The sequence below is a fragment of the Caloenas nicobarica genome, chromosome 1 (assembly GCF_036013445.1).
Source record: "Caloenas nicobarica isolate bCalNic1 chromosome 1, bCalNic1.hap1, whole genome shotgun sequence".
In the NCBI taxonomy this organism is placed as follows: domain Eukaryota; kingdom Metazoa; phylum Chordata; class Aves; order Columbiformes; family Columbidae; genus Caloenas; species Caloenas nicobarica.
Window position 1 is genome coordinate 55,889,411 of NC_088245.1, and position 11,294 is coordinate 55,900,704.

The following is an 11,294-nucleotide window of genomic DNA, read 5'->3' on the forward strand; positions in this document are numbered from 1 at the left end:
AAATCTCAGCGAGTTGTGGCTGCCAGCAGGCTGGCTGCAGCACACTGGAAGCACGTTTTAAGGGGAGAGGACAGCTCACCTTTCTCCTTCACGTGCCTGACATGGAGGTCATTTTTAATATCATGGTACAGGCAATTTGGCTCCATATATCGGCCACTGGACAACGCGGGTTGCATGTCACTCAGCTGCCTGCGCTAATGGTCCGGCGGGACCAATTTCGCGCCTGACCTGCAAACAGCCATTTTGCTGAACAGCATTTGTGCTGGAGGTTTTGTAAGGAGCTGCCTCCAGCCAACTTGCCAGGCTTATTTTCTTGTGTGCATGAAGAAGTGGTTCCTGTGCTGAAACAGGGCACTCTAGCGCTCGTCCGGGCAATGAGTAGCTGATTTGGCATTTGATTAATAAAGAAGAGGAGATGAACCTTCATCTCCCTCTAAACACAGGGAGGCCTGTGCATAATCCTGAACTGATTCAGCCAGCGCACGATGGCCCTGAGGACTCAGGAGATGGGGCCGTTTTCCAAAAGCAGCTCAAGCACTCAGCTGTTTTCTACAGTGTGAACTGGTTGGTGTGGACAGGCGTAAGTCGCTGGCCTTTTGTGAAAACTATGAAGGTCCTTCCTAATTAGCTTCCCTGCTGGAGCAATGGTTCAGCAGGGATCTGCGGTGCCAATTCCTCCCCGGGGGTGCCTGCAGACTCCTACATGCCTGGGCACCAGGTCCCACCCCAGCTCTTTCTCATGGCTGGAGAAATGTATTTCCAAGCTCTACACACCTTCCCTCATGCTGGTGAAACACGATTACGGTGCCTGCCTCGACCTCATGTGGGCAGTGAAGAAGTTTAGAATTTAAGGAAAAATCCTAAAATCGAGTAAAAACACAGGTGGGGCTCCTATCTGAGACTGCAGCTGGGATGCCTCCCGTTGTCCCCTCGGGGCGGCTGTAGCAGCGTCACCCCCTCGCACTTGGATGCCCCACCGACCGGCACGGACGGGGGGGCTCGGGGTGCACACGGCTCCCCCAGACCCACTGGGGTCTGACTCCCGCGGCGACGGGCTCAGGCCCCACGGGTGGGGGTGAGAGCACCGCTGCCTGGCACGGTCGGGGCTGCGCGGCGGGAGCGGGGCCGGCGGGGCTGGCCCGGGCCCCACATGGCTCCGCCCCGGCCCTTTAAGCCGCTGCGGGGCCGCGCCGGGTTCAGACGCGCCGGGACGAGCCGAGCCGAGCCCAGCCCCGCGGTGAGTGCCGGGCCGGGCAGCGGGCGCGCAGGTGCGGAGCGGAGCGGAGCGGAGCGGTGCGGTGCGGGACAGCCGCCGGCAGAGCCGCCGGCAGAGCCGCCGCGCGGGCGGTCGCAGCCCCGCGGTGCGGGATGGGACGCGGGGGTCGCTGCCGCCGCCCGAAGCCGCGCCCGTGGGGCCCGTCCCGCCCCACCCGTGAGCGCGGCGGGGCTGCAGGGGGGCCCGCGGCGGCGCCCCCGGTGGTAGGGCGGGAGCGGGGCTGGGGGTAAGGGCTGCCCGGCCACCACCGCCCCCGGCCGCTGGTGCAGGGGCTGGTGCTGGACCCCTGGGCCGGAGCAAACCGAGCCGGTGCCCGGGAGAGGTGAAGCTGCGGGCGAGGAGAAGTGCCGGGAGCCGGGGCTTCCCGCTCGCTGTGTTGAACGAAGCGGCAACATGCTTGGCTTCCCCAACGAGTGGCTGAAAAAGCAATCCAGGATAACTGGATTGCCTGAAATTCCTCAGCGTTTGTCTTGGGGCTGGTTTAGGTTTCTTGTATTTAAACCTGCCGTTCACAAGTGGGTTGGAAAGGACTTTGCAGTTGCCATGGCTTCTCACTGGCATTCCAGTGAGCGCTGGCTGAATAACGTGCTCCCCTCTTGACTGGGCACGAGCTTAGCAGTAAAGTCAGGATTTTCTTATTTGAGGAAAGCAGCTGCCAACAAACCTGCAATTGGAAGTCAGAATTGTTGGTACTGGTAGTGAGATCATCTGGATGTTTAATGACTGCTCTTGAGCTCCCTGAAGGCCTGTCTGAACTAGAGAAAAAGTCATCAGGGAGCAGAGGAGGATTAAGGCAGGACTGGAAATCTGAATCTGCTACCTGTGGAGCTCTCAAAGGAGACCTGGGCGGTGTGAAGCTCCAGGGTGGTGCTAAGAGCAGCTGGTGGGCAGGAGCACAGGCTTGTACGCTGTCTTACGTGCAGGGCTTCTTCAGGTCATCCCTTTTCCCCTTAAGTGCCTTCTGGGCACCCCTGCCTCAGGGGAGCCCTTGCCATTGGGTGATTGAGGAAATATTGCCGTTCTTCCCACACACGCCATCATGGAAACATTGTGGGGAGGATAAATGGAAATATCTTCTGTTGAAGAAACCAAGGTCACCTTGAAGTACTGACTTCAATTCCTTTTTGCTTTTCATTTAATGAATTCCCAGAGCCCTTATCAGAAGATTTGAGTCAGCTAATGGTTGCCAAACTGTCTAATACTTCATCTCCTTTGGAAAGAAGGGGTGGAGCTGCACCCCGTGTTGCCCAGTATTACACGGGAAATTTGGGGCAAAACTGGGAACCTGATCCAGGTCCTCAGCTCTAGTGTGCATGGAAACTAAATCATTGTTTGCTAACAAAATGATGACAATAATTTAGACTTATGTAAATGCACAGAAGAACATGAGCACGGGGATGGTGAGAGGAAAAACATAAGTACTTCTTGTACCAAATACCATTTACGTTTTGGAAAGCACACCAAGTGGAAAGGAATCTCTTTTTTTTTTTTTTTTTTTTAATTTTTTTTTTCCAGTCCATGCATTCCTTTTCCAAAGCTTTGTGCAGTCTATATTCCCTTTAACTAAGGACACTCTTCGCCATGATTGATGTCAGCTGCTGTGCAGTAGCACAGCCAAGCACTTGAATAAAAGAAATGGAATCTTAATTTTTAGACTCTACAGTTGTGCCAAGAATGACAAAGGCAGAGTGGGAAATGTCATAAAACTAATTTTATGAGCTCAGTCAGGGTATTAGTGCTAAACCATGGAGCAGTAATGGTGCTAATCCCATGGAAGTATTAAACAATGGGATATCTCAGTAATTAGTGTCAGTGTGCAAATGGCACTGCTCAGCCACTCCGAGGAAGTTTCCTAAGCCTTTGCTTAGGAATGTACCTAAGATGCCCCAAATTAGGTTAATAAACTAATCTCATTTTCCCACATGCCATGAATGGCTGTCTGCTTGCCTCGGACAAAGGTCTTGTAGCAGCTACTTGGCAGCAAGTCTTACTTGGGAACTGCGCAACCTTCCCTGCATTCCGAAAACTGCTGAATTACTGGTCAGGCTGCTTGAGCAGGAGGTTTCTTTTAGCAGTACTAGCAAGATGGGTCAGTTAATTCAGGCTTAGCCAGAACTGCTGCTCTGAGATGTGATTTGTGAGTCTGCTCTACGTTGCCTGGAGAGCAGGGGCAGCAGCTGAGTGCCCATGAGACCCCTCGCTCTGGACCAAGGTATCTCCCACACATCGGTGAGAGCCCCTTAGAGGAAGGGAATCGTGAAGCAAAGTGCTCTTCTCTGGCTCCCTGTGTCATGGCAGCACTTCCAATTCCTCTCTGTTGGCCAGGAAGACAACTGGAGGTTGGTAGTCCTCAGCTCTGCCACCCATCCCTCTGAGCCAGAAGCAGATTGAAGGCAGCAGGTTGTGGATGTTGTGTGGAGATGCTGTCGCGTGTCTCTTCTCCCTGTCTGGCCAACACAGGAGAACTTCTAAGGGTAACCAAAGATGGGTTGTGACGAGGTCAGAAGCTCCCAACAAATTCCCTTCCCTACCCTTCCCTTTCCTTCCTTTCCCCCCGCAAAAGCTGACAAGTACCACAGGGCTGCTGTGGGGAGCCTACTGGGAGGGAATGGTGCTGCTGGTGGCGTGGCAGAAGGTGCCCTCTGGGCTACAAGTGGGCAAACCCATGGTCCCTGCCCAGAAACCCTGTCTGCAACAAGGGTCAGTAGGGAGCAGAGAGGGTGGTGAGGCCTGAGAAGCTCTGCTGGGTTAGACTCGCTGAACTGATAACCCCCTCTCTGGCTGCTGTTGGCCTCCGTGCTTACGAGAGGTGGTCTGGTGGCAAACCACCATTAGCCAGCAATGGTTGCAACTCAAGGGCAGTTCAGCGATGACTGGGAGATGAGCCTTCAGCAAACACTGCTGTGTTAGCTCATGGTGGTGACAAAAGGAGGAAAGTCCCAGAAAAGCCAAAGGTGGTGGGCAGTGCTCTGCTTTGGTGTTTTAACCCAGGATGCTTATGGGGAGGAGCAAGAGGACCTCCCCGTAGAGCTTGATGGGAACTGGTGGTGGTGATAACATGAGGGCAGGGGACCTGGGGAGGGGGCAGCTCAGCTTGAGATGAGGCAGCTGCTGCTTCTGGCTTAATGTAGGAGACTGTTCTCAAGGCTGTAGTTTGACATGATGGGTGATAGTGCCTGTACCTCTCCACCAGCCTTCCGAGTGTTCATTGCAGTAATGCATGGGAGGGAATTTTGTTTTGTTTTATTTTAAAGCAGCTGTGACTCCTTGAGCAGTTGGATTTCGCTCTTATACCTCTCTGGTAAAGGTGCAGTTCATGTAATAGTGGTGGAGTCTTCGGGAAATAATCCCCCTTAAACTTCTCTGAAGTGCAGGTGTGATCTCAAAGGAGTTCAGAATGTCCCTACAGCCCTAATAACTGATTGTCCGGTGAGGGCAACTTGGCTTGTACTGCATCCCAAATCATAGGCCCTGCAGTAAAACAAAATGCCATTGTTGGCACAATTGGTTTTCTTCCATCAGACAAGGGGCCCAACGTTAATGAAGCATAGAAACTGAAATTATATCCATCTGGGGGGGCATTCATTCAAGGTACAGTAAAGCCCTTGTGCATGAAACTGTAATTTGTGCATGTCCAATTTATGTAATTTTCAAAATACCAGGCAGGGACAGAAGGACACGTCTCGTGAAGACTGTGTCTCTCTTTTTCTTGCTATTTAGCAGCAGCAGCGGTGGCGGCCTCTGTTCCCTTTGCGAGTCCATCTGCTTTTACAAATAGCCGTAGAGAGACGGCCTAAGCCTTTAAGTCTGGTCTGTGATCTGAAGGGCTGAGAAGCTGATCTGATCACAAAAACTTCTCACACGGTGGAAGGTCACGTCTTTAAACAGTTGACAAAATCGCGGGCTTGTGCTCTGACATACAAACTTCGCAGACCTGGTTTAAAGGAGCCTGTGACCTCAACTCTCCTCGAGTTGGGGCGGTGGAGGACACCGCGGTTAACAAACCTCTCCCCTTGTCCCCTCACGCCTGGCTGGGCGCACAGGGCCACCACCATGCCAAACTGGGGAGGCGGCAACAAATGCGGCGCCTGCGGCCGCACCGTCTACCATGCCGAAGAGGTGCAATGCGACGGGAGGAGCTTCCACCGCTGCTGCTTCCTCTGCAGTAAGTATTCCCTTCCCACATCCCTGCAAAACCTCTCCCGGCATAGCCGGGGGGTCACAACAGCAAGGTGCTGGTCCACAGATGTCCCAGGCTCAGTTGGCACCTGTGATGCGCAGGGGATGGCAGTGGCCAGAGGTGGCTTTGTCCGTCACGTTGGGCTTGACTTCTGCTTCACCACATTCTTCCTGGGCCTGACGGTGCCGAGGGGAGAGCTTGTCTCCTGGAGAGATATTATCCTACCTGTGCAGTGTGAGAGGGGTGGGATGTGCCTCCCAAAGCAGAGCACGTCATGCTTCTCTCCTCCCTTTGCACCCCCCTACCCCATCCTTCTCCTCAGGAGTCTAAGGGATCTTTAGGATGGAAACCTGGCTGAAAGCATTGCTCAAGCAGAGGAGAAAGCCCAGTGGCAGAGCCCCGTTTGCACTGGTCTGAGCTCAGCTGGACTTCTCATGGTGGTCCCAGGGCTGGCAGGAGCTGAAGGAAGAATTATCAAACCCCTGCCCTGAAGCTGCACACAGAGCAGGACACCAGTGGGCCTGAGCACAGCCGAGCTGTCGATGCTTTAGCACAGCCAAAAGCCTGGACTTTCTTGGCACAGAGGCCCGTGGTTTCTTTCAGATGAACGGAGTCCAAAGCATTATTTTCCAGTCCAACCAATAAGCCCAGCGAGGCATTGAAAATCGCTTTCTCTGCTGAAAAGACCTCTGCTTCAATGAAGGGAACAAAGGGTCGATGTGAATCGGAGGCTCCTACTTTGCAAACAGACAGCCTATCTGTCTGAATCAGAGAATTTCGCCTCATTACAAACATGAGGTACTGCTTTGTCCTGCTTCCTTGTGTTTAATACCTGCAGGCAAAGCGAGGGTTTAGCCTCAGTTTAGCCATAGTTACAACTGGCCCTTTCAAATCACTTTGCTGTTAGTCTGCAGCGTCACATCAGCGCACCACGAGCCTCGGCACACCTACGCTCCTTTCCCTCAGCTCTACAGCAGTTACAAGAAAAGATTAGATGTCTCAGCTGCCTCATTTTCAGCCTTTTATGGGAGTTTCTATTAAAAGAAACCTGGAACTTACAGTCAAACAATGGCTCTAGTGTGTTTGAGTATTTGCCTTTCCTTAGTGCATAGTTCTGTTGGGGTTAAAGTCTGCAGGCTTAACAAACATGCATTAGTTGATTTACTTATTGGATATTTGTGTCTTATAAAAAGAACCTTGGAGCTAAGGAATGCTATAAGCAAAGGTCACCCTCTATTTTGAAGACCTTAAACTTCTCTTTAAACAAAAAATTCATAAAGCTTTTTTTTTTTTCCTCCCCAAATTCTTTATCACGGGCATAATGCTGCTGCCGACGGAAAGAGTCTGCCAGCTGGGATACAAAAGAAGGTTTAAGAAGGAAATAGTTCTGCCTTCTACTGTAACCTTGAGCAGAGTGCTTGAATTGTGCTGAAGGACAATGTAGGAATGCCAGAAAAGCACAGCCCCTCCAGTGACAGCTGCGAAACAGACCCAGCTCTGCTCCAAACCAGTGCCAAGGCAGGGGGAAAACCTTGAAGGTTGTTTTTTCCCAGCCCTGCCCTGGCCAAAAGGGCAGGAGAAGGGCTCTTCTGCACCCATAGACTTCTGCTTTGTGCTGTATGGCATCTGTCAAGGGAAAATGCTGTCTGCGCTATCTGGGTTTCTGAGCAGCCTCATTCATCAAGCCACAGCAAGTTTCCAGGCTTTAAATGTCACGGTCATGAAGAGGTGGGAGGGAATAGAGCCCTTTACAGGGCTAAGCATAATTCATTAATTCTGAAGACAGCCTGCCCCCTCTAATCTTTAGCAGTCCCACAGCCTAATAGGAAGAATTGTGAGCAAGAAAACCCATAATACCACTCCTCACTTGATATTTGGCTTACTCCATGTGCTGATGGAAATGGTCTCTTAAGGCAATATAATTTTTTTTTTTTTTTTCCTCCAGTGGTCTGCCGGAAAAACTTGGACAGCACAACTGTAGCGATTCATGATGCTGAAGTTTACTGCAAATCATGCTACGGAAAAAAGTATGGCCCGAAAGGTTACGGGTATGGCCAAGGGGCTGGCACGCTGAATATGGACCGGGGAGAGAGACTGGGCATCAAGCCTGAGAGGTGAGTGAACTGAGTTTGGGTGGGGAGGTGACCCTTGTCCTCCAGTACTGTTTGCAGAAGAGTCCCTCAGGCTGGATTTTGTTTAATTCATGTCGTCTGGAATAGAAATGCTGCAAAATACCCCAGTATAACCAAACATGGGGTGATTAATCTTCAGTGCACGAAGCTTCCACTGGTGACTACACAAGTAGGCACCATATGAGCAGAAGTTGGTAAAGATGCATGAACCCTACACATGAGCCATAGGGGACTGGGTTATGGAGCTGGTGGTGGCTCTGCACAAGCCCACAGAGGTGACCGTTGAGTCTCAAGCTGCTCTACTAAATAAGCTGCAAAGGCAAATGTTCAACAGGTTCTGGCAGGGATGGATTTGGAAAGCTGAGAATCTGGGGCTACAAGAAGAATGAATTTTTAACTGGTGAATGAAGAACCATTTGTTCTTAATTATAGCCAAAAACAAAAGGCCTATTAAATAATAAACGTTCCTAGTCTGATTAAGTCCTTGCTGTAAAGCAAAGCATGTGAGAAGCTGAAGTTTGCCTCACAACTTGCTTCATGCAAGTTCCCAAATTATTGCTTGACTTTTACACCATGTCTGCTCTTCAGCCCAGGCATAGCCAGAACTGATAAGCAGTTCACTCCATTAGGTTCAGTGATCAGTTCAGGTTCCAGATGATGATCAGTGGACAGGAATTTAACAGAATTACTTGTAGCTTGCTATCTGCTAAATCCATGTCCTGATAGAGAATTCAGCACTTCTAGAGAAGTGAAAAGGTGAAGGCTTCTCAGAGAACTAGATTTTACAGTAGCTACTTGCTATCCTTTGAATCATGGCCATTCTCATTTTTTTTTTCCTACCAAGTGTAATTGAATAGCCTTGCTGGTTAACTTACCTCTCCAGTTTTGAAAAAGTACTTTATTCTGTGCTGTGTGTTGGATGCTGCTCTCTTAGTGTTGTTAAGAAGAGCAAGAGGTCATTCGGTAAGAAGAATAAAGACTACGAATGTCTCCTTTCTTTCAGCACGCCCTCTCCCCACCGACCCACAACAAACCCAAACCCTTCAAAGTTCGCTCAGAAGTTTGGCGGGGCAGAGAAATGCTCGAGGTGTGGCGATTCTGTTTATGCCGCAGAGAAAGTAATAGGAGCTGGAAAGGTAAGGAATTGCCTGTGCCCTTTTGTACCTCCTGTGTGGACTTTAAAGTGAGCCAGGGATGTTCTGTGGGTTCCAGTAGGGAACAAACTGCGGGGCAGACTTAGCTTAAAATTGCATTTCCCTGCCAGCTGTCTGCCTTGCTACAGAGAGCCAAGATCTGCTCTGAATTGGTTAGAGCAAGCCTAAACTTTTCAAAACACTGCCCTGAGCAGGACGCTGTGTAGAATCCAGGGCTTTGGGCCACTCACAGAAATGCAGATGCTCTCATCTCCTACTGGTGCACTGGAACTGGTTTGTATTGCACCAGTCATCTGTAAACAATACTGATGCAGGCATCTCTGGGTAACATATTTTTTTACAAACTCAGGCATTCTTCGTATTTAAACTATCTTGTTTGGTTTTTTTTTCCCTAGCCATGGCACAAAAACTGCTTCCGATGTGCCAAGTGTGGAAAAAGCCTAGAATCAACAACCCTAACTGAAAAAGAGGGAGAAATCTATTGTAAAGGTGAGGAAAGAAACAAAGACCATTTGTTTGTGGTTCAAGGTAATGAGTTACAAGGACAGATGCTGAATTTATTCCTGGTATGAGACTTACAGGCTTCTGTCAAGATGGAAGTGCTCTGTAAGTCATAGGAATAGAGCTGAGAAATGAAATAAATATCACTGAAGCTGCTCGTGTAGCTTACTTCTGCATCAACCAAACATTGCACACTGAGTAACGCAGCAGCAGCCTGTGCCCTCTGCCTGGGTCAGAGAGCAGATCGGAGCAGGGAAACAAGCTAGTCAGCACCCTGCTGAGCCTTCTTGCGTGGTATCGTGGATATAAACCTGATCCACACAGGGGTTTGGTGGCAACATATGTTTTATCAAATATCTAGCCACAGAATCATAGAATAGTTCAGGTTGAAAAGGACCTTCAAAGCTCAGCTAGTCCAACCCCCCCTGCAATGGGCAGGGACATCTTCAACTAGATCAGGTTGCTCAGAGCCCCGTCCAGCCTGGCCTTGAGTGTTCCCAGGGATGGGGCATCTACCACCTCTCTGGGCGACCTGGGCCAGTGTTTCACCACCCTCAGTGTAAAAAAAAAAAAAAAAAAAAAAAATTTCTTCCTCATGTCTGGCCTGAATCTCCCCTCTTTTAGTTTAAAATCGTTACCCCTTGTCCTATCGCAACAAGCCCTGCTAAAAACTCTGTCCCCATCTTTCTCACAGGCCCCTTTTAAGTACTGAAAGGCCACAAAGTCTCCCTGGAGCCTTCTCTTCCCCAGGCTGAACAACCCCAGCTCTCTCAGGCTGGACCATGTATGAATTACTTTCACAGAGCAGATTGGGAGCTGTGACCGAGCAGCCACATCTACCAAGTTTAACCATGGCAGTTAACCATTAGCAAAAGGTTTCTAAGCATTGCTTCTGATGGGGAAGTGCGGGTGACTAAATGGGAAGCAGCCCAGGGGTTTAGCCTAGACAATGCTGTTCTTAATTACCGAGCCAGCAGGCTCAGCTACTACATGTTTATGTTTCTCACAGGCTGTTACGCAAAGAACTTTGGCCCCAAAGGATTTGGGTACGGCCAGGGAGCGGGTGCCCTCGTTCATGCTCAGTGAGGGAACACAGCTCAAAACCCCTTATGGCTCTGCTGAGACCCTGCTACAAGAAAGAAGAGAGTTTCCTAAATGTTACTAACTACTGTGGAAACAGATACTAGTTACCATAGTGCTTGGGCCATACATTCAGCAGATGATTTTTTTTTTTTTTAAAAAAAGCACTGCTTTTTTCTTGCTTTGTGTATCACACTGTAACACTTAATACTGACTATCAATTCAATAAAGCTTTGCTTGTTGATATATCCTAAACCCAAGTGTTACATGCTTTGTCAGCAAAGATAAGTAAGGGGAGTGGTGTTGGGGTACTCTGGGTGTGCAAGGGCGGAGATGCAATGATAGACTTGGTGCAGCCCTTCACTGAAAGCCCAGCGTGACTGGAAGCCGGACATACGTATCGCTGGTCACGGCCTTCAGAGGTGAACGACCGTCCTCCTGTATCACGCCATCATATGCCTGTGCAAGGCAACCAGCTGCTCACTGCACAAAAGCAGCAGATCTTAATCTATTGCGCTGTGTAGTGACGCAGCTCTGAAAGTGATAGATTTTAAGTAGCTCTCTGCCTAAACAGCTGGCTGTCTCTGCCGCGAATGTAAACCAAACCTTTTTCACTGTAATTTTTTGTGGGATTGTACCTGCTTTCGTATTGAGATGTTATGCACAGGACTTACTGTGCAGGAGTACTCTACCAAGACAGCTGAAGATTCATACCACTCCTCCTCAGCAGTTGACCAAGGTCTGGACTAGCACATCAAACTCAGGTTTTAAGAGCAGCTTTTGACCTTTTCTCAGTAGTGTTATAACCCTCAGTTCCCTGAAGATGGTAGAAGGCTTCAACCTCTTCAGGAGGGCACCTGGCAAAGGCAGTTGCAGGGCAACAACAGAGCCGAGTAAAATTCTGCCTTTAACCACCCTGGTAGATAATGTGACTTGAACTCAAGCTGATGGGCAAGGAGGAATAGCAATTA

The 11,294-nt window shown here is 49.9% G+C and overlaps 1 protein-coding gene across 2 annotated transcripts; it reads left to right on the top strand.

The window, feature by feature from the left end:
* The first annotated feature begins 1,162 nt into the window (after nucleotides 1-1,162).
* CSRP2 (cysteine and glycine rich protein 2) lies at nucleotides 1,163-10,578 on the top strand. 2 transcript variants are annotated; one of them, XM_065635491.1, is made up of 6 exons: nucleotides 1,163-1,237; nucleotides 5,320-5,441; nucleotides 7,402-7,570; nucleotides 8,592-8,724; nucleotides 9,138-9,231; nucleotides 10,253-10,578. In XM_065635491.1, exons 2-6 carry the CDS (start codon nucleotides 5,330-5,332, stop codon nucleotides 10,327-10,329), a joined length of 585 nt encoding a protein of 194 aa, XP_065491563.1. In that variant the 5' UTR covers nucleotides 1,163-1,237; nucleotides 5,320-5,329; the 3' UTR covers nucleotides 10,330-10,578. The 2 variants fall into 2 exon arrangements, with proteins under 2 accessions (XP_065491563.1, XP_065491572.1); XM_065635500.1 differs by having other exon boundaries at nucleotides 1,212-1,268.
* Nucleotides 10,579-11,294: the final 716 nt, after the last annotated feature.

What these genes read in the sequence shown, in the direction of transcription:
- CSRP2 (XM_065635491.1), top strand. Translation starts at nt 5,330, where the DNA reads ATGCCAAACTGGGGAGGCGGCAACAAATGCGGCGCCTGCGGCCGCACC. An exon ending in CCGCTGCTGCTTCCTCTGCA is followed by an intron (nt 5,442 to 7,401) that starts GTAAGTATTCCC and finishes TTTTTCCTCCAG; the next exon opens with TGGTCTGCCGGAAAAACTTG. An exon ending in AAGTAATAGGAGCTGGAAAG is followed by an intron (nt 8,725 to 9,137) that starts GTAAGGAATTGC and finishes TTTTTTCCCTAG; the next exon opens with CCATGGCACAAAAACTGCTT.